Raw genomic sequence first — 19,209 nt, 5'->3', positions numbered from 1 at the left:
TAGCCTAGACATCCATATCATCTGCTGTTTGTGGACCAACACCTCTCCATCAGCCCATACCTATGGCTGCACTGGAAGTGGGGTCCCTTTATGACCACTCGATAAAGGAGGAAAAAAAGCAAAATTTGATTGGCAGATAGGTCAGAATGGTATGTGGGTACAAGCAGAAAATGAACTGTGGCTGTACTGTAGCCCCACCTTGAGGTGATCTTGAAAGACAGCGGCCAGGGAAATTCTCCCAGTGGATAAATTCTCTCAGTGGTTAAACCTGGCCATTCACTTTGTGTGGAAAGAAATGTAACCATAGTTAGAATATATATGGACTGGCAGTTGACTTGGCTGCTTGACCGACCTGGCAGGAGAAGGAAAGATGAAGGATGAAAAGGTCTGGGAGAGAGGTACGTATGTAGATGGACTATGTGAGTGGGACCGAAGTGCACAGATGCCCATCCAAGAGTATCTACCATAGAGGAGGCACTAAACAACCAAGTAGAGAGAATGACTCACCAATTAATGTCAGATGCTATCAGCCACCTCAGTACCACCACAATGGGCATGTGAAGAGTAGCCACGTAGCAGGGATGGGAGTAACACATGGATCCAAGAGCAGGGGTTCCCACTCACAAAGGCTGATTCCACTGCTAAATGCCCAGCCTTGCAGCAATGAATCCAATGCTGAGCCTCCCAGATGGCAGTATACCTCAAGGAAAGCAACCAGGTGCTTGACAACTTTGGGTACTTTCCAGCCTGGGAATGGCATGAATTTATGTTGACTGCAATTACTACGTTCTGGGTGTCATTTGCCTCTTTCGCCTGCAGGGCCTCAGCCAGCACTAGTATCTTCAGTGTTGATTGTCTGACCCATTGACAAAAGTTCCCACATAAAAATGCATCAGACCAAAGGACCCACTGCACCGTTTGGAGGCAAGACAATGGCACATGACCATGGGATCCACTGGCCTTATCACATTCTGTACCATCTAGATGCCAGCATGAACAGAGAAGGAACAGCCGGTGAAGGCACAGCTGAGGTTCCAGCATAGAGATGGTACCAACTAAGGATGGGCTACCACCTACCACAACACAGTGTACGGTCTGTCAACTGTCAGTGTGGTGCTATGTCCCAATAAGAACAGATAGGTCTAGGGGTACCTGGGTGGCTCAGTCATTAAGCATCGCCTTCGGCTCAGGTCATGATCCCAGGGTCCTGGGATCAAGCCCCGCATTGGGCTCCCTGCTCCGCAGGAGGCCTGCTTCTCCCTGTCCCACTCCCCCTGCTTGTGTTCCCTCTCTTGCTGTCACATAAATGAATAAAACCTTAAAAAAAAAGAAGAATAGAGATAGGTCCTTGGTGCAAGGGGTGGAAATAGGAGTGGCTTCACTTAGCATTAAGCCCAGTGATCCCGTTGGGTATTTCTGTCACTGCAACTCTGCACTACGAGGGTTTTGAGGTCCTGTTTCCCGAAGATGAAGTCTTTTCATCAGGGGCTATAGCAAAAATCCCGCTGCACTTTAATTTACAAGTGCCACGTGGCACTTTGAGCTCTTCATGCCAAGGGAGCAGCAGGCAAGAAGCAGGAGTCGCCACCCTGGCAGCAGTAACTGACCCTGATTATCAGGAAGAGTCAGGGCTGCAGTTACACAACCAGGAGCAAAGAGGAAGATGTTTTCAGCCCTGATGCAGTCCAGCTGGCTGTCTCTTTGTTAAACCCTGGCTCAGTTTCGAAAGTAAATAGAGAAGTACAGCAGCCAAAGCTTGAAAAGGATGTGGTGACCAGGTGCTCAGCAGAGGGGCTTCTTGAGGGTGAGAAGCACCTAAAATGGGTGGTAGAGGAGGAAGACGATAACAGTTGGGGGCTCAAGACCAGGCGTAGTGGTGGGAAATGTGGCTCATCCCATTAACCATCAGCCTCCCTTAGAAAAGTCAAGCTGCTCCCAAAGCCTATACAAAGAAGTGGATCTGAGTAGTAGGCATAAGGAATACTGGACACCATGATGTGCCATCAAGTCCACCTTCAGGACTGAAGGGCTTCTTGCCCCTACCTACTTTGAGTAGCTGGGAGACAGCGCTCAGTTACCAGCCTGCTTCAGGAACTGCCCTCGGGTGACAGATTTCCTCAGCCAAGATAACACTGTCCTCTGTAGGTACAGCATGCATCCAGTGACTGACTGAAGCTAGTGTGTAAAGGCTTGGTCCTCCCACCCCAATTCAGGACAACTCGAAAGGCCATCCCAGCTTCAGAACTGGGGAGTTACCTCAGGCATTTACACCACACCTTCCCCCTCTGACCAAGATTACTTCCTTCCCTGTTGAACCCGAGATCACCTCTAATACCACATGCTAATCTTCATCTCAGTCTGCTGCCCAGGGGACCCAACCTGAAAGAGCCTGTTATCAAGCTCAGTAGAATGTGTCTGTCCAGAAAGCTGGTACTGGAAGTCAGGTCATGGGCTCTCTCTGCCTGGAAAGTGCTATGGGCACTGCATACCCCCCTCCAGCTGTCTTTCTCTGGTATCCTTAGCAGATGTCCTTGTCCTCTGACCTGCCCTTCCTCATGACAGGTTCCTCATGCAGGCTCCAGGTCCCACACTGGACATCATCTCTCCTGGTTTGGGGATCTGGCAGGAGGAGGAAGCACCAATTCATTGACTTAGCAGCATATGTAAAAATCATTTCATAGGCATTATACCTGAGAACAGGCATTCCCCAGAGAATTAAATGGGCCCGTTTTAAGTTAATTCGGCTTTGATGCCCATGCCTTGGTCTTTTCCCCAAGTACTTGGAAAGTAATTTGCCTGAGTCTGATGCAAACCCTGGAATCCAACTGTCCAGCCACAAGGCAACAGTAATTGCCTTCTCTTCCCTTCAAAATGGTATGTAACCAAAAGCTCTGTTCATCAATTATTCAGAACAAAGTGTTGACAGCATTCATCGACTTACTCATCCATATGTGCCATCTTTTCCTAGCAGGCAGTTTCTCCTAATTTACAACTTAGAAGCAATTCATGGAAGCATCTGTTTTTGTCATCAAGGACAGAGCTGTGTATGAAACCACCAGGCCAAAGATACCTCGTGTCAGCTCTTCCAGAACCAGATCAAAATCCCTTGGATAAAAGAGACTCACTCCAGCCCTTAAACAAGAGATTAGTGTGAGCCTAGGGCTGCTGTTGGCCATCTTCCCCACATTTGGAGAGAGACTTCCTAAGCCCATGAACAGAACAGAGAGAGAGAAAGAGAAATAATGTTGTGACATTATCATTTAAGCACCTGGATCCAGTCAGGTCACCTTTTCAGTTATAGGAAACAATAAATTCTATTTAAAATAGTTCTCTGGTGGGGCGCCTGGGTGGCTCAGTGGGTTAAAGCCTCTGCCTTAGGCTCAGGTCATGATCTCAGGCTCCTGGGATCGAACCCCATATCCGGCTCTCTGCTCAGCGGGGAGCCTGCTTCCCTTCCTCTCTCTCTGCCTGCCTCTCTGCCTACTTGTGATCTCTGTCTGTCAAATGAATAAATCTTAAAAAAAAAAAATAGTTCTCTGTTAAGAGTTCTGTATCCTGCGGCTTTAGGTATTCTGATAATACCTTTGCACTCCAGGACCTCACGGGTTGGGTCCATCCACCTTATCACTCCCCTCCAGTGGGTTATCACACTGCTCAAAACATTCACTGTCCCCCAAAGCCTGTCCCTTTCTTTCCTGCTTTCACCCCATTGATTACATTATTCTCAAGAAAGCCTACCCATTCTTCAAGGCCCATATAAAGTCTCTCCCCCTTTATGAAGCCTTCCTGGACCATTACAGTATCAAGGGGCAGTCAGGAGCCCTTGTCAGATCTCTGCTTTACAGATTTCCTCTTTTCTGACAGCTGGACTGGAAGGTCCTTGAGGGCAAGGACTGTTAATAATTTTGCATCCTTCACAAAGCACATTGTGTTCATTTTATTTGGTGTGTGAACAATGCGTAAGAAAGCATGACCCCCTGGTCCTAATGAACTTAAAATGTAAAAAACAAGACATAAAGCCTGTCAGTATAATTGTGTGTTCAAAGGTCAAAAAACGCACAAAATTCTCTCACCACTGTACTAGAAGCAAACAGGTGGGAAAGAATGAGACTAAGGGACAGCCTTTTCCTTTTTAAAACAAAACCCACCCACCACCCCAAGGTTATTCCAGAAGGAAACTCCCGGCTGATAGTGGTGGCACTAGAAATCTAGGTGAGAGAACCCCAAGAGGAAGGTAAAACCAAGATGGAAGACTGAGCTACAGTGTCTAATCAGACTTCACTGTGTAGGGAAGATCCTTTACATAAGGGCTAGCTGTCATTTTTGCTACAGAGACAAAAAGAACAGGAAGCTTCCAGACAGGGCTGCCTACAGGCCCTGTGCCTTCAGCCCCATTCTCAGAGCCATACAAGCCCTTAAATAAGATGGAACCACAGATGTCTCTTAAAGTTTTTCATTACTAAATTCTATAGACACATGGTTGGGGTAAGGAGCCTCTACCTCTCCTTGAACTCAACTTACAAAAACCCTCACTATCCACTGTGTTGTTTTCCCACTCAGCTTAGAGGGCAGGTCAGGCCAATACAAATCCTTCAGTTTTGGTTTGTTTTGTTTTTTGTTTGAGAGATCGAGTAAGCAGGAGAGCAGGAGTAGGGGAGGAGGAGAAGCAGATGCTTAACCGACTTAAGTCAGCAGGCACCCCCTGAAGTCCTCTCTCTCACCCTCTGTGCTCCCCCTGCTTGTGCTCATTCATGTGCTTGCTCTCACTCTCTCTCAAATCTTTTTTTTTTTAAGATTTTATTTATTTATTTGACAGACAGAGAGCACAAGTAGGCAGGGAGAGAGAGGGGGAAGCAGACTCCCTGCTGAGCAGGGAGCCTGATGTGGGGCTCCATCCCAGGACCCTGGGATCATGACCTGAGCTGAAGGCAGAGGCTTTAACCCACTGAGCCACCCAGGTACCCCCAAATAAAATCTTAAAAAACTAAAATTAAATACCACTCCCACAAAAAAATGCAGGAGAGAAGGATTTTAGGCTATTTGAAACCAAGGGCCAAAAGTGTATTACTGCCTTTGTCTCCCCACAGAACCTTGAGACCTATGAATTTAGTGGCTGATGGAGTGCACATTTGTAGGTGAGATGTCAGCTGAAGATTCTCTAGTTATTTTAAGAAAACTGTTCTTCCCCAAGATGCAACCACCTCTTCCTCTGTTCCCCAAGGTTCTCTCCTTGCTGCCCTTCATATCCTGCATCTTCTCATCCGTGAGCCCCTCTAGGCCCGCACTGCTGGCTCTGCCTCCATGTTGTGAGACGCCAGGCCCCGGGGACCAAGAGTGACTGCTCTCTTCTTCCCCTTCTGCCAGCTTCCAGGCCCCGCACTACTTCCTGTTTCCCATACCCTCTGACTCTTCCACTTAGTATGAGGCTGAGTCTCCTCCACACTGTCACCAGTCATTAAAATAAACCTGAGTCCCTCCTTCCTCTTCTCAAAACCTGTCCAGGACTCCCCACTTCTTAGAGTGCCTTAAATGGGGCCCTCTCAGCTTTCTAACCTCTTCTCTCACATCCTGGCCTCCAGTTGTGCTTCTGCTCTTGCTATCCCCTCGGTGGGAGTTCCCCACACCCTACCTCCAAACCCTCACTGCGGGCCTGACTCAAGCTTCCTCCTCCAGGAAGCCTTTTATAATTGCTCAGGTCACAACCAGCCTCCCTTCTTGGCATACTTTCCCCGACTGTCCATTAGACCACTTACTTCACTGCCTTTTTGTGAACAAGTCCATCTCCTGAACTAAGAATATAAAAGCCTTGGAGACAGGCCCGCTGGTCCTCATGTTTCTTCTCGTGGTGCCCAACAGTGCCTTGTATACAATGCAAGGTACCATTCGTAAATGTCTGAAATGAAATGAAAGGAGAGAGAAGACATACCTAGCTCTCAAGAAGTATGTATACTCTCCCAAGGAATAAAAAAAGAACACCTGAACGGGCTGCTCCTCAAAGGGAGCCCGAAGCTCTTTTACCGTGATGTCCATCTGGGGCCCGGTGTGTCGCCTGAATGAAGGGAAAGTGGGTAACTGTGTGAGGCATGGACACTGTAGAGCTCTTCCACAAGGTACACTCCCGAAACTGTCTCCACTCACATGCCTCTCCCTGGAAGTGACCATTCCCTGTGGTTTCAAAAGAAAGTGCAGCTCCTTCCACAAGTCCTAGCTCTGAAGAAGTCTGTTTCTTCCCACACAATGGTTGGAGTACAGAAGCAGCTTTCTCTTCTGCCTCTAACGAGCAGCTGCAAAGAAAAGCTCAGGGTTTGAAGTCAGGGACTTGGGCTGGAGGTCTCTACTGCTCCTAGCCTTGGGACCCTGGTGCGGAAGTTGTCAGGATTAGGAGGGTCTTAAAAGGAAAAATGCCTTGCATTTGAATAAACACATGCAAGCATTCTCTCCCCACTGTTTTTTTTTGTTTGTTTTTTTTTTAATTACACCCTTAATCATAAATTTCTCCTGCTTTTCTAGGAGCAAGGGAACAAACCAAGTCAGGGAAATTGTGACAGAAAAATGACAGGGAGCCACTGGCATTTACATTCTTATTTGTAATTTGTTTTTTGTTTTGTTTTGCTTTTTAATTTTTTTTTCTAGAAAAAAAAAAAAAAAAAAACACAACCAGGGGAATTTATATGACAAACTATCCATGTCAGGATGGCAGGAGAAAAGAGAAAGGCCAGAGGTGAGGGGAAGCTAATAAAAAGTGGGTTCCGAGTCACGTGGAACGGTCCACAGGGTCATGTCTGGGTCCTCATGAGATGACTAGTCACTTTGGCATGCGTGTTTGGTGCCCACTCTCTTGGTCTGCCTGCTTAGACCCTCATGGTCAGAGAGAGCTGGCCACACCCTGGAGATCTGCCAAAGGCAAACTCGGACTTTACAGAAAGACATAAGACTTAATTTAGCTCCTTGGTTTTGTGCTCAGGTATCATACTGCAGTCTTTCTTGCCTAAGGGAAGAGACTGGAAGAGTGAGAGGTCACCCTGGGACACACTCTGGCATCAGAGTGAACTCCAGGCAGCCACTCACTCATGCACAGACATGGTCTTCACTTCCCACACAGGCATCTGTCCGGACATCCCCAGGCAAACTCGCTGAAGAAGGACGAGGGACAAGACAGTCCCTTTCTAGCCACAATTCGACAGTGGTATCCACTCTCCAGTCTTGCTCTGTCTATTGCCTGTGAAAGGAAACTGGGATCCAATCTGCTTTTCAGCTCAGCACCAGACACTGATTCCAAAGAGCTTGGCCATCTGGATCCACGTTGAAGGTCTCTCAAGTTTCTCCCACTTTGTGCCCCAGATCTCTAGGCCCAGCATTCAGCCAGACCCAGAGCTGTGTGTAGCTGACAGGACAGAATGATGGCCGGGCAAGAAAGAGCCGGGAGCGCACGGCAAGACCAGAGTACATTCAAGAAGAGAAAAGGGGCATGCAGCAAGCTGTTGCCCCAAGTCACAGTCTAGGGGACACACTGAGCCTGAAGGATGCAGCCAGGTCTCCTGCTCTGAAGGGCTGGTTCTGGCACCTCACGCAACAGGACCCCACTGGTTGCAGTTCCTATGTGGCTCATGGCAGGTTTCCTGCCCTGCTATGGCCCCTGTTCCTGCTTGGAGGCCAGGTTACATCTCAGTGCCACAGTCCTGAGGAGCACCACGCTGGCCAGCCAGCCAGGCCACAGTCCTCAGCCCTCGGGGCCGGGGCCGATAGGGCTCTGGGTTCCACAGGAAGGGCCCAGGGAGCCGGGTCGCGGTCGGGGAGGAGGCAAGGGAAGAGGCTGCATTCTGCTGGGAGAGGTTCAGGGAGGAGCTGCCTGGGGGAAGCCGTGGCCCAAAACACTGCTGAGCCAAAAGGAATGGGATAAAATGTCTGAAAAAACGACAACAGGCTTGTCGCTAGTTTAAAAAGAGTATTGTTGCTGTTGGTTGGTTCTGCTTTTTCCTTTTAAAACCACTCACATTTTAAAAGGTGAAAGGGCTAGGGAGACTTGGCCCGCCCTTACTCTGATCCTTTATGGGCACCAGGGGGCCTCAGGCCCATGCCAGCAGCTGCGCTCCCTGCCTGGGCTCCAGCCACCCACACAAGGGCAGGGCAGAAGAGTGCAGCCTCAGCTTCCTGACAGCAATTCCTTCTTCCCAGAAAACCAGAAGATGTGTGATGGGAAGTCCAAAGACTAAAGTGCAGAGAATTCCACGGAGCGGGCGGCCTGGGGCTGCAGCACTCCAAGTAGGAATTGGGGGTGGGGATCAGTCCAGGGCTACAGCGGTGGGACAAACACTGACTGTTATGAAATGAGCCTGCAGGGCCCAGTCCCCCTTTCCCTTTGGACCTGCTGACACTTCTATCTGTAAGTCCCCACCATCAGCAACTCCCCAGGGAAAGTCCCAGTTTCAAAGCTATGGCCCATGAAGGGAGAAAACTTGTATGACCATCCCTGGTTGGTAATGACTAGTGACCACAAAGGGACAGGAAGGTGACAAGAGGGGAAACAGTGCATTATATAAAATCTGTGAATCCCAGGTTTGGAGAGCAGGGATACATGAACCACCCTAAAGGCAGAGTCTCTCCTGGGAAGGTTTGGTGAAATGGTCAGGATCCTACCAGTGAGGCCTGCTGGGGAGAGGAGCTCCTCTGGGTTTGAGAGGCGCTGCAGAGTGGGGAGGGGCTGCTGCAGAAGAAAGCCCTGGGCCAGCATTAGGGTGTGTAGGCCGGGGGCGGCTGGAATTGGTTGATGACCTCATACTCTGCTGGGTAGGGCTCATTCTCCTCCATCTCGGACAGCAGCTCCAGGGCCTGCTCCTCCTCTTCCGTGGGGTAGTGGCGCAGGAGGTTGGCTGCCGTGGCCAGGATTGAGGCCCCACCAGCTCCTGCTACCAGGTAGAAACTAACAGCAAAGGTGACATAGACCTGGGACCCATGGTACTTCTTATGTTGCTGCTGCTGGGCCAGGATGAGTTCAGAAGCCCAGTAGGAAAAGCCGATGACAGTGGCACACTGCAGGACTGGGAGACAGAGAGACAGCAGAGAAGGGAAGTTAGGAGGCATCTTGCAGCCAGGATGCTTCAAGAACCAACTGAGCCTCTCCCCAAACCCCATTCACAGAGAACTTGCCTGCTCCCAGACCCTGTGACAGGGAGCTTTCTTGGCCATGGGATTCTCCGGCGGGGACAGGGATGGGGATGGGGGCTGGGGCCAGATGCCTGACTCCTTCTGGGCCAGAGTCTTTCTGTTTCCAGAATTTGGAATTGGGATACCAGGTTGCTAGAAGTCACTGGGTGCTTGAAAGGGACAGACCGGGTCATGCAGTTGGGGGGCCGGAGTTAGCACCATCACAAGTCAAAATCAACAAAGCAGCCCAGTCAGGAGGGAGAAGAGAAGCTGCATCGAAGCAGAGAAAGGTGGCATGCAGACGAGCCAGAAAAAGAGAGTCTGATGAGACCATGCATTCCCGGGGAGACACAGTGAGACATCCTAGTTCCCTCCCTGCTCGTTGAGGGCCCCATGAGCTTTAGCTCCAGTTCTCAGCACTGAGATTTCTTGTGGAATACTAACAATGGTCCCCTTCTACAGCTGGGCTGAGTGGGTTTGTGGTCCTGGCAGGCATACATGCAAACGCAAGCAAGTCGCTATCACAGTCCATTGCTCTGTGAAAGGCTAGAGCTGAAAGGAGCATCTGGAATGGTATCTGCTCACAGAAGCCTCTTCGTCCCCACCTGCAACTCCAGACGGGCACCTCCGCCCCATGGCAGTTCCTTCCCCACGGCGAGCAGGCCCACGCTTACCTGTGAGGATGTGGGCAAAGGCATAGCGACGGGTGATCTTCAGCGCTGGATGCTTGGGCCCAAAGACATCGAGGAGGAACGCGGAGAGACTACACAGGATGCCCAGGAAGCAGAAGGCGGCAATGACCCGCAGGAGCAGTACTGTCTGGGGATTCATGCAGAAATCTGTAGGGCAAGAACCAAATCTTCAGGGCCCCACGTCCTCCCAAAGTCCTCCTGCTGGGAAGAGCTTGTGTCTCCCACCCCCCGCCACCCCCGCCCCAGTCCTTGGGAATCAGCGGAGTATGGCGAGGGGACTGCGTCTCAGCTCCTGCTCCTGCTCCCAGCCGGCCTGCAGAGGAGAGGAACTGCAAACAGGCTCCGCTGTGCCTCAAGTCCTTCTTCCCTTTCCAACAAAGTCACTCGAAGTGCAGGGCTCCACTTCCTTGTACTTGCCACACTCTGCTAACCATTTGTAAAGACCCTGACAATCAGCCTGACACGTCAGCCCATTCTGCTAAAGCATGCTTTAGACTGGCAGGAAAAGCCCACTGAGTTCTGAGCTGAGACAGCCACAGAGGACGATTAATACTGTCTATCCAGTCATTCATTCAGTCCCTTGAAAGACGCTGAAGCAGTTTAGAGAAACACAGAATTAAAAGTGCTAAATAAATTAGGAAAGATGGCAGACCAGACTTTCACATTTATTTCCGCTTCCTCCCTGCACCCTACTAAAACAAAAGAAGGAAAATTTTAAGGCATAAACCCACACAAAGAGGAAAGAGGTAAAACAAAATTCTGGGAAGCGGAAATTAAAAAGAGTTGGACCTACTTAGAATGGACTTAAAGGACTAGATTAGTTCAAGTCTAAGCCAGAAGTGTGAAAAGCTAAGAAGAGACTAGTTTATACCACAAAAGCCTGACAGACTCCGAAAGTGACACCTTCTAAAATGAGGGTGAAGCCGCTGACGGGTGCATGCTCTTTGCTCCACCACAACGAAGGAGTCAACCAAGAAGAAGGAAGATGCTCAAACAGGAGACCCAACATCTAGTGTGTCCCCGGGGTCAAAGAGAAGGGAGGTCCCAGGATGACAACCATATACCAGACACATAAAGTGAACTTCTAAGACTTTTAACACCTTTTTAAAAAAAGAAAATTGATCTATGGCGCCTGGGTGGCTCAGTGGGTTAAAGCCTCTGCCTTCGGCTCGGGTCATGATCCCAGGGTCCTGGGATGGAGCCCCACATCGGGCTCTCTGCTTAGCAGGGAGCCTGCTTCCTCCTTTCTCTCTCTCAGCCTGCCTCTCAGCCTCCTTGTGATCTGTCAAATAAATAAATAAAATCTTTAAAAAAAAAAAAAAAGAAAATTGATCTAGAAACCCTGTCAGTCCAGTTTTATATCTATTTAGTTTTGTATCTATGTGAACTAGTGCTCCCAGAAACACACAGAATAAAGGCTAAGCCAAAAAGAAACCATTTTAAGCTTTGATAAAGAGAAATGGGCCTTAACTTCCTCTCTTTCCTCTAGTCTAGCAGTGGGCAAGTTCTTCTTTCATTTAGGCCACGGGTTGTCAGCTAATTTGGGACAATTTGGAAACGGCTGGCAGTACTTAGACCATAGGCTCTTTTCCTGGGTCCTGATCTCAGGCGGAAAGGCTGTGGGATCACAGCAAGCAGCCCATGGTAATTCCCATGCAGGTGGGGCCAAGCCCTACATTCCCAGAAACACTGATCCTGAACCTAGAGGAAGGCAGACTGTTGTTTTGAAGTCCAAGAACCTGGAAGGGGACCTGACCCCCACAAGGCAGACTCAAACCAACAGACACTGACATCCCTGGGTCTTGGGCAGAGAGTCTGGCCTCCCATACTAAAGAACCAGACCAGGTATCAAGAGACTCTGCGCCTTTGTGACAGCACACACTCCCTGCCTCAGGCTCAGAATTCACCAGGCAGACACTGGCTTAGCCCACACGGGACTCCTGAGCCTTGATCTGGCTACAGATCTTCCATTAAGCTGCCCCAGAATTATCCACTACTCTCCTGTCAGCCAACCATCTGTCTGGGGCCCAGTCTTCCAGCCTGGCAAACTGTCTGAGGCCAAGAGGCTTCCTTTGTGTAAGCTCAGTCAGCAGCACGGCCTAGCCTTCACTTAACCCAGCCCTGCGGAGCCTAAGACAGCTGGCCTGAAGGAGCCTAGAAACCCACGGGCCTCTCTGCAAGCAAAGCTCCCAGAGGCAGATGCTGTTTCCTGCCTTTATTGGTGTATCTTTAAAAGCTCTCTGAGATAGCTCCTATCGGGCTCCACCCGGCAGGCAGCAGGGATGGGGCAGGACGAGTGTTCTAGGACATCCGAGAACAACCTGAGAGCGGCAGGGCTCACATCGCGCTCCCAACTGCAGCAGGCTCTGTTCTGATTCCAGCAGCGTTCCTTAATGTGGCCAGGTACTCCGAGTGGTGCTTTAATGGTGGTTCTTAAAAATCAACTCAACTTGAACCATTACTTTTCTTCCCCAAAGACTTACTTATTCATGAGAGCGAGCGAGCACATGCACAAGTGCAGGGGAGAGAGGGCCAAAGGGAGAGAGACTCCCAAACAGACTGTGCACTGAGCGTGTAGCCCAATGTGGAGACGATCTCAGTCCCTGAACTCACAACCTGAGCCAAAACCAACAGTAGGAGGTAAACTGGCTGCACCTTCCAGGCGCCCAACAATTAGCTTTCATCAAAGAAAGAAATACTCCAGGGCTGAATTCAGACACTTTCTTCAGCTGCAGAGGGAGTACAGGATGTCCATTTTATTACCATCCTTTAAAATGTACATGTATTATGTACACTCGTATATGTCTTATGTTTTGTAATACTCATTTCAATAATAAGGAAAACTTGCACATAAGAAGATTCAGGGAAGACATTCCTCCCTTTCTTTTTTTTTTTTTTTTAAGATTTTTATTTATTTGACAGAGATCACAAGTAGGCAGAGAGGCAGGCAGAGAGAGAGGGAGAAGCAGGCTCCCCGCGGAGCAGAGAGCCTGATGCGGGGCTCGATCTCAGGACCCTGAGATCATGACCTGAGCTGAAGGCAGAGGCTTTAACCCACTGAGCCACCCAGGCGCCCCCATTCCCCCCTTTCTTAATGTCCAACTGCCCCTCCCAAGAGACAAACATTGTTGGTTGTTTCTGGTGTACCCCTCCAGGAATAGCCTGTGCACCAGAGGGGTCAAAGTTTCTAGTTGGGGTGTCAGGCTGGCTCAGTCAATAGAGTGTGTGACTTTTTATCTCAGGGTCATGAGTTCAAGCCCCACAATGGGCATGGAGCCGACTAAAAAAAAAAAGATGTTATTTTGGTTAAGCCTCCCTGTACTCCGGGGGATTCATCACACAGCTCAGAGAACTCAGAGGCTCCAGGAGGTTATGTGACCTCCTCCAGGTCACACAGTGGATGGAGTTAAGACCCCAAACCTGCATTAGGCTCCCTTGCACCATGATGCTCGGAATCACCAAGCACCAGAGTTAGCAGTTTCATTTTTCCCTGATGGACATAATTAATCTAACCCTAAAGGGCGGTCTTTGAATGGAGGGTCCAAACCTAAAAGGAATGCTGTCAGAGTCACCGTCAGAGCCAGCAGCTGCTGAGCTCACTAAGGGAACAGCTGGAAGCATGAAACCTCTTCTAGGCAGGAAAAGATTTGGCTCATGAAGCCATGAAGAGTGCTTGCACTGGCAGTTACTGGGCAATATCTGCTTAATGTGGTCTAGGCTTCTGCAGCCATGAGAGCCTGGCTCTTAGAAGCAGCGGGGACACCGGAAAGGCACCAGATGTGGCACCAAATCCTAGACGGACCACAGACTGTGTTAGCTCCAGCAAGTCACTTAGCTGCCCTCATGCAGCCAGTGAAAGCTGTAACACCTGCTCCCCATACACAGGGCTGTGCTGCTAGTTGCCTCAGGCCATGCCAGGAACGAGCCCGTAGGGCCTGCCACCAGCCTACTCCCTCGGCACGGGGCTGTACAGCTGGGCCACCACGGCGTCGTCCCTGGTGTGCCTTTCCTCCTTCCACTGGTACTCTGTCAGCACACATCAGCCAGTGTGGGCCGGGACAAGAGCCTACTAAAGCCAGACTAAGGTTCTGCCCGGCCAGCGTGATGATATGATGCAGAGAAAGAGCCTCTGACCCAACATTCAAATGGGTTTTGTTTCAACATGACTGCCTTCTCCACTCCAAAGCCATGAGTGAACCCTCAGGCTTGGCGGGGAAGCCAAACATAACTTCCCTTGGAGTGATGCTTACAGATACACCAGGGGTCTGCCTTGCATCCCAGGCAGCCTCTCATCAGAGGGTCTCAGAGCACACAGAGAAGCCAGGTGGAGTTATCCCAGACACACTCAGAACCCAGCTCTAACTCTCCTCGGGTCAGGATCTCCCATGTCTGTTTCCGACTGATGTTTGGCAGGGGGAGCAATGAATGCCCAGCGCCTCGAGGGCTGCTCAGCGGAAGCAAAATCCCCAAGGATGATGTATGTATGATTTTATTTGTGGAGAGAAATGGCACACAGGGCAGGGTCCTAATTTTAAATTCAAACAAGTGGTGCAGTGTATACACTCTGGTAAGACAGAGAACACAGCCCATTCTCCAGTTGCGCTGTTTATTTTGGTAATTATTGCTGACTGTCCCCTCAGTCACCGGAGAAGAAGGCAGCTGCTGTGTAATAGGATCCCAAGGAATTGACTTTGCCCAAGGTCACTGGTGAGTCACTGGCTTGGATCTGTTTTGAAGGCCCTGGCACTTCCCATCTACCTGCCCATTGCTCCCATTACAGGCAGGAAGAGTAAAGTGGCTTCTGGACAGTTCCATTCTTCTGTCTCATCTTCCCTCCCTTCGGCCTTCACTGGAGTCCCTGGGAGTTAGAGACCCTTCCCCAGGGTCCATATCTTTCTCTGCGCTCGGCTCAGCCATCACACCTGCATAGCCCACTGTGACTTTTGGGCTTCCAGACAGGTTTCTAACACAGGACTCCAACAGGGCCCTCTAGCGCCTGGCTGGGTATCACTAGATACAAGCTTCTAGCAGAGCTGCCTCTGGGGACAGGCCCCATGGGCATCAGAAGTGCCAGCTGCATTAGTCACCACCCAGCAGGCACACTGGCCCTTCCTGGTAGGGCCTTGCATTTCCAGTGGCTTGTTGTCAACTGTGATTCATTGACTTCAACCCCCCAAACTTCCTCATTCTCCAAAGATGCTTCCTGAAGTTGTTGTCAGAGCTGCCCTTTGCTGGCCACACTCAATAGAGAGGGTTGGGCTCAGAAGGAATGATTATCTGTGCCCCCCCCCTTGCTTGGGGCCACCAGCAGTCTGAGCAAATCTCTGGACCTGGGCCTGGCGAGGAGCTGTTTGAGAAGCAGGCACCCTCTGGGGAGCGGAAGGATTCAGGACCAAATCTGTTCAGCCGGCCAGCATTGGCTAAAGCCTTTTTGGAGATCTGCAAATGACAGCGGGAGGGTGAGTGGCTTTGCCTCAGGCTCACTGACTTGAGCCAGAATGTTGAGGCAATGAGGGATAAGAACCACAGCTTCGGCGGGACTTGTGAGAAAAACTCCACTAGAATCAGGAAATAATAAGCCTTGGACAACTCTGATGGAAGGAAAAAGAAACCTAGAGTGCGCTCAGGTGCGATAGGAAGAGTGGGGTCCACAGCACGCACACCAGCTCTGTGCCTCCAAGCCCGTGGTACCCGACCTCCCTGAGCCTGCAACTTCTGTGAACTGGAGGTGGGGCAGCACCTATCCAATAAAGACACTTAGGAGAAACTAAAGCCAGACATGGTATGTGCCTAGCACAATGCCTGGCACTCAGGCATGGGGCTGAGAAACAGGAAGGCACTGCTCGGAGGCCTGCCAGCCCTGCCCATCCTCCTTCCCCTGCACAGACCTGATAAGGCCTGTTTTCCCTCTGGTAGCATCTACTGCCATCACATCTGTGCCCCAAAGCTCCGCTCCCTCCCAAGATAGAGAATATCCCAGGCTTCCATATTAGGACATGGGTTAGGCCCTAAGGATCAACAAAATTGCATAGGATAGCCCGTGTCTAAAGGCCCACTGGGTAAGCAAAAACCCAACAGGTACAGCGTAAAGGAAGAAGAAGCAATTGGGCCCTCCTAATTCCATGCCTTCTTCTGTGATGGTTCATGAGGTACCATGGTCACCTCTCTTATTAATGGACACCAGTGTGCTCCTAGCTTACAACAGCCAAGAAAATGGCCACAGAAAAGCAGGTTCAAACTATCCATGGGTTGGGGTGCCTGCGTGGTTGAGCGTCTGACTCTTGGTTTTGGCTCAGGTCATGACCTCGTGGTTGTGGGCCCAAACCCCATGTTGGGCTCCACACTCAGTGCGGAGCCTGCTTGTCCCTCTCCCCCTGCCCCCCCAATAAAAAAAATCTTAAAAGAACCACACAAGCAAAAAACTATCCACGGGTTAAGATCTCTAAACACATGAGTAAGTGTAATGTAAAGATTAAGGCAGCATGCTTTATAAAAGACAAAATCTGGCTTTAAAAACTTCTTAAAAAGGGCAAATATATACGTAAACAAAGGAGAACCTGCATCAAGAATTTATTTTTATTTTTCAAAGGCCTTTGACAAGGGTGCACTCCAAAGTGGAGTAGACGGGAGGTCATTCTCGATGACGCAGAAGTAAAGCAAAGGTTAAGACATGCACACACAAGACAGCATCATTTTGCACTGGAGTCAATGCAGCTGTGCCCCCAGCTCTGAGGCCCTGGAGAGATCACTTCATGTCTGAACCAAGCTTCCTTGACCTCTGGAAACAAGGATCAGAGTGCCTCCCCCTCCATCATACGAACTTGGTGAGCCTCCCAGGGAATGGTTTGAAAGGGAGAAGAAGCATCATAAACTCTCTCCTGGCTTGTAGGAGATACCACGTCCCCGAAACCCTGGAACAGCAGGGGATCGATGGCAAAGACCTGAATGGAGTGGTGGAAAGGCAGTAGTTGTGCTCCAAAGAAGGCACCGTGCTGAGGGAAAAACCATCCCGACTCCACGCCAACTTGATGGCCTTTCTGCCACCAGCTATAGGCCAGACAAAAGCTGCATGTCCCGAGGCCTCCATCATCATGTGTATAACTTGGGTCTTAATGAGCCAAACCATCAAAGACCGTCATCATGGTGAAATCTGGAAATAAACCAGACACTCCCATCCTGTTCTCTATAAAACGTAGCTAAAGCCTTAAAAACTCAGAGATGCAAAACAGCAAGAGAACTCTTGGAGAAAGGCAACATTAGGCTACAAGGTTACGGCTTTTCAGACTAGACCTGCAGAAGTGGTATATAAGTCACAGCACAGAAGGGAATTTGACCTTTTCACCAAATCCCAGGGCCTGAATCCTTAAAGAGGCAACGTGAAGATATCTAACGCTTCTGATACATGGGGTAATAAACATCTGGAATGTATCATAGCTCCAGGGGGTGGTCCATAGGGGAAAATATGAAGACCTTCACAAATGGTTCAAAAGACCTTGGGGGTGATGAACTGTGCTGTTACTAAAGACTTCGTGGGGTCCTCTGACCATTTTTTGGGTAGAAGCCAGGCAAGTACAGTCCTGCCCTCACACAGCCTTTACTCTCATTATTGGAGACAGGGCTGGGCAAGATTACCTATGGGGCTCCCTGGAACAGCCCCCCACTCCCACCCCCACATTGGCCTCCTCTGTGCCCAGTAAAGAGCACAGTCCCTTTCTCCTTTGCTCTGCCTGCCTAGTTAGGAAGCAGGATGATGAACAAAGCTTACCTCAGTCAAGACCATTGTAAAGGTTCCAAGAGTCAAATTCCAATTGTTTTTACTGAGAGTGGCAACGAAACTGACTTCTGGTTATGGAAATGCCATAGACTCCCTTTTCTCTAGCAAAAATTCCATTATAGCAGAACTCCAAAATATCTTTTAAAATCCAGCCACATTAAAAAAAAAAAAAAAAAAAAAGTTCCTTTCCTCCCTTCAACAGGCTGCCCCAAGAAACCTTCCCATATCCCATGGATTCCTTAGAAGGGGGCAGCTAATTGTGATGCCTAGCACCCTTATCTGTTCTCAATACACAGCGCCCTTCCGCCGGCAGAATTCGAAAATAGCAGCAGTCCAGATTAGCATGGCCTGAGAAGTAGGTGCCTGGCTGAATAACATCAGAATTAATGAGGGGCCAGACCCCAAACAGAGCCACCTGGTGGGCATGAACACTAGGCAGGAATGGGGCTGCTTCCTTCAAGCCAAGTGCCTGCCCTTGGCTATCTCTGCTCCAGCCCCCACCACATTCGCTCAGCCAAGGAGGCTCTACCACTCAGAAAGAAGAGGGCCGGCGCGCAGCGCCCTCACCTTTCAGCAGGTCCGGGTGCACGTAGCCCAGCACGTCGGAGACCCCCAGCTCCTGGCGGGAACAGGTGCCACCGTGGATGTGCAGCCAGGCAGGCTCGGCAAGGGCAGTGCACAGCGCCGTGATGGACAGGGCACCCGGCAGAGCCGAGGCCAGGCTACGCTCCGGCTGCTTGGGCAGAGCGCTGCCTCCCGGGCTCCTCCGCCGGCGCCCGCCGGGCAGCCCTGCGCCTCCGGGGGCGTACATGCCCGGGGCCGCCCGCCGTCGCTCCGAGGTCGCTGCTGGTCACCGCGGACCTCCGCAGGGCGCGCTGAGCCTGCCTGTCCCGGGGAGGAGAGCAAAACGCTGGATTCACAGAAGGGGAGGCCGGCACAGCGGTGTTAGGGCCCACACCGGAGGATAGGGTATGGGACCTGGGGCCAAGCACAGACAGGAGGGCTGCAGGGAGTCGAGGGTGGGGGGCGGGGACGGGGTCTCTGGAATGGGGCTGCGGAGGTGCGGAACAGGGACCCGGAGAGGACTGCGAGCCGGTCGGAATCTGGGCAGACCGGAGTTGGGGCGCGGGTATCAGTTACCCATGCGAGAGACACCCGGCTCTGGGGTCTCGGCCAGAGAGTGCCGAGTGGTCGAAGACCAGACTGGGCCGCTGGGATCCGGGATCCGGGATCTGGGAACAGTGCTCAGGCTGCGACCTGTGGCCAGAAACGACCCTCCACCACACCGACCCCTGTTCCTCACCGGTCAGCAGGCCTCAAGGCCGGTATGGCGGCGCTCCGTTCCGTCACGGGCTCTGCAGCTGCCTGGGGCAAAGCGAACCCAGGCCCTAAACCCGCAACGCCCGGACCGACCCGGGCCCGATCCACTTCCGGCTTCCTCCTCCTTTGCCTCCGCCTCCTCCGGCACCCCGCCCCGTCCCCCGCGCGCGTCACAGCCTGGGCGCGCCCCCGGCTCCCTGCGCAGGGCCTCACGGGACTGGTAGTTCGAGGCTGCCCCGCGGTGCTTGCTGACAGGCGTGGCAAGGTGACTACAACTCC

General features: G+C 51.0%; 1 protein-coding gene across 1 annotated transcript; it reads right to left on the bottom strand.

Moving 5' to 3' along the window:
* Window positions 1–6,634: 6,634 nt before the first annotated feature.
* On the bottom strand, window positions 6,635–19,062 carry TMEM127 (transmembrane protein 127). Its single transcript, XM_032843808.1, has 4 exons — window positions 18,914–19,062; window positions 18,178–18,495; window positions 9,819–9,983; window positions 6,635–9,038 (listed from the first exon to the last, which is right to left on the bottom strand). Exons 2-4 carry the CDS (start codon window positions 18,419–18,421, stop codon window positions 8,731–8,733), a joined length of 717 nt encoding a protein of 238 aa, XP_032699699.1. The 5' UTR covers window positions 18,422–18,495; window positions 18,914–19,062; the 3' UTR covers window positions 6,635–8,730.
* Window positions 19,063–19,209: the final 147 nt, after the last annotated feature.

Source organism: Lontra canadensis, unplaced genomic scaffold (genome assembly GCF_010015895.1).
Source record: "Lontra canadensis isolate GAN:19392208 unplaced genomic scaffold, GSC_riverotter_1.0 scaffold144, whole genome shotgun sequence".
NCBI classification, from domain to species: domain Eukaryota; kingdom Metazoa; phylum Chordata; class Mammalia; order Carnivora; family Mustelidae; genus Lontra; species Lontra canadensis.
This window is presented reverse-complemented; position numbering and strand designations above follow the sequence as displayed.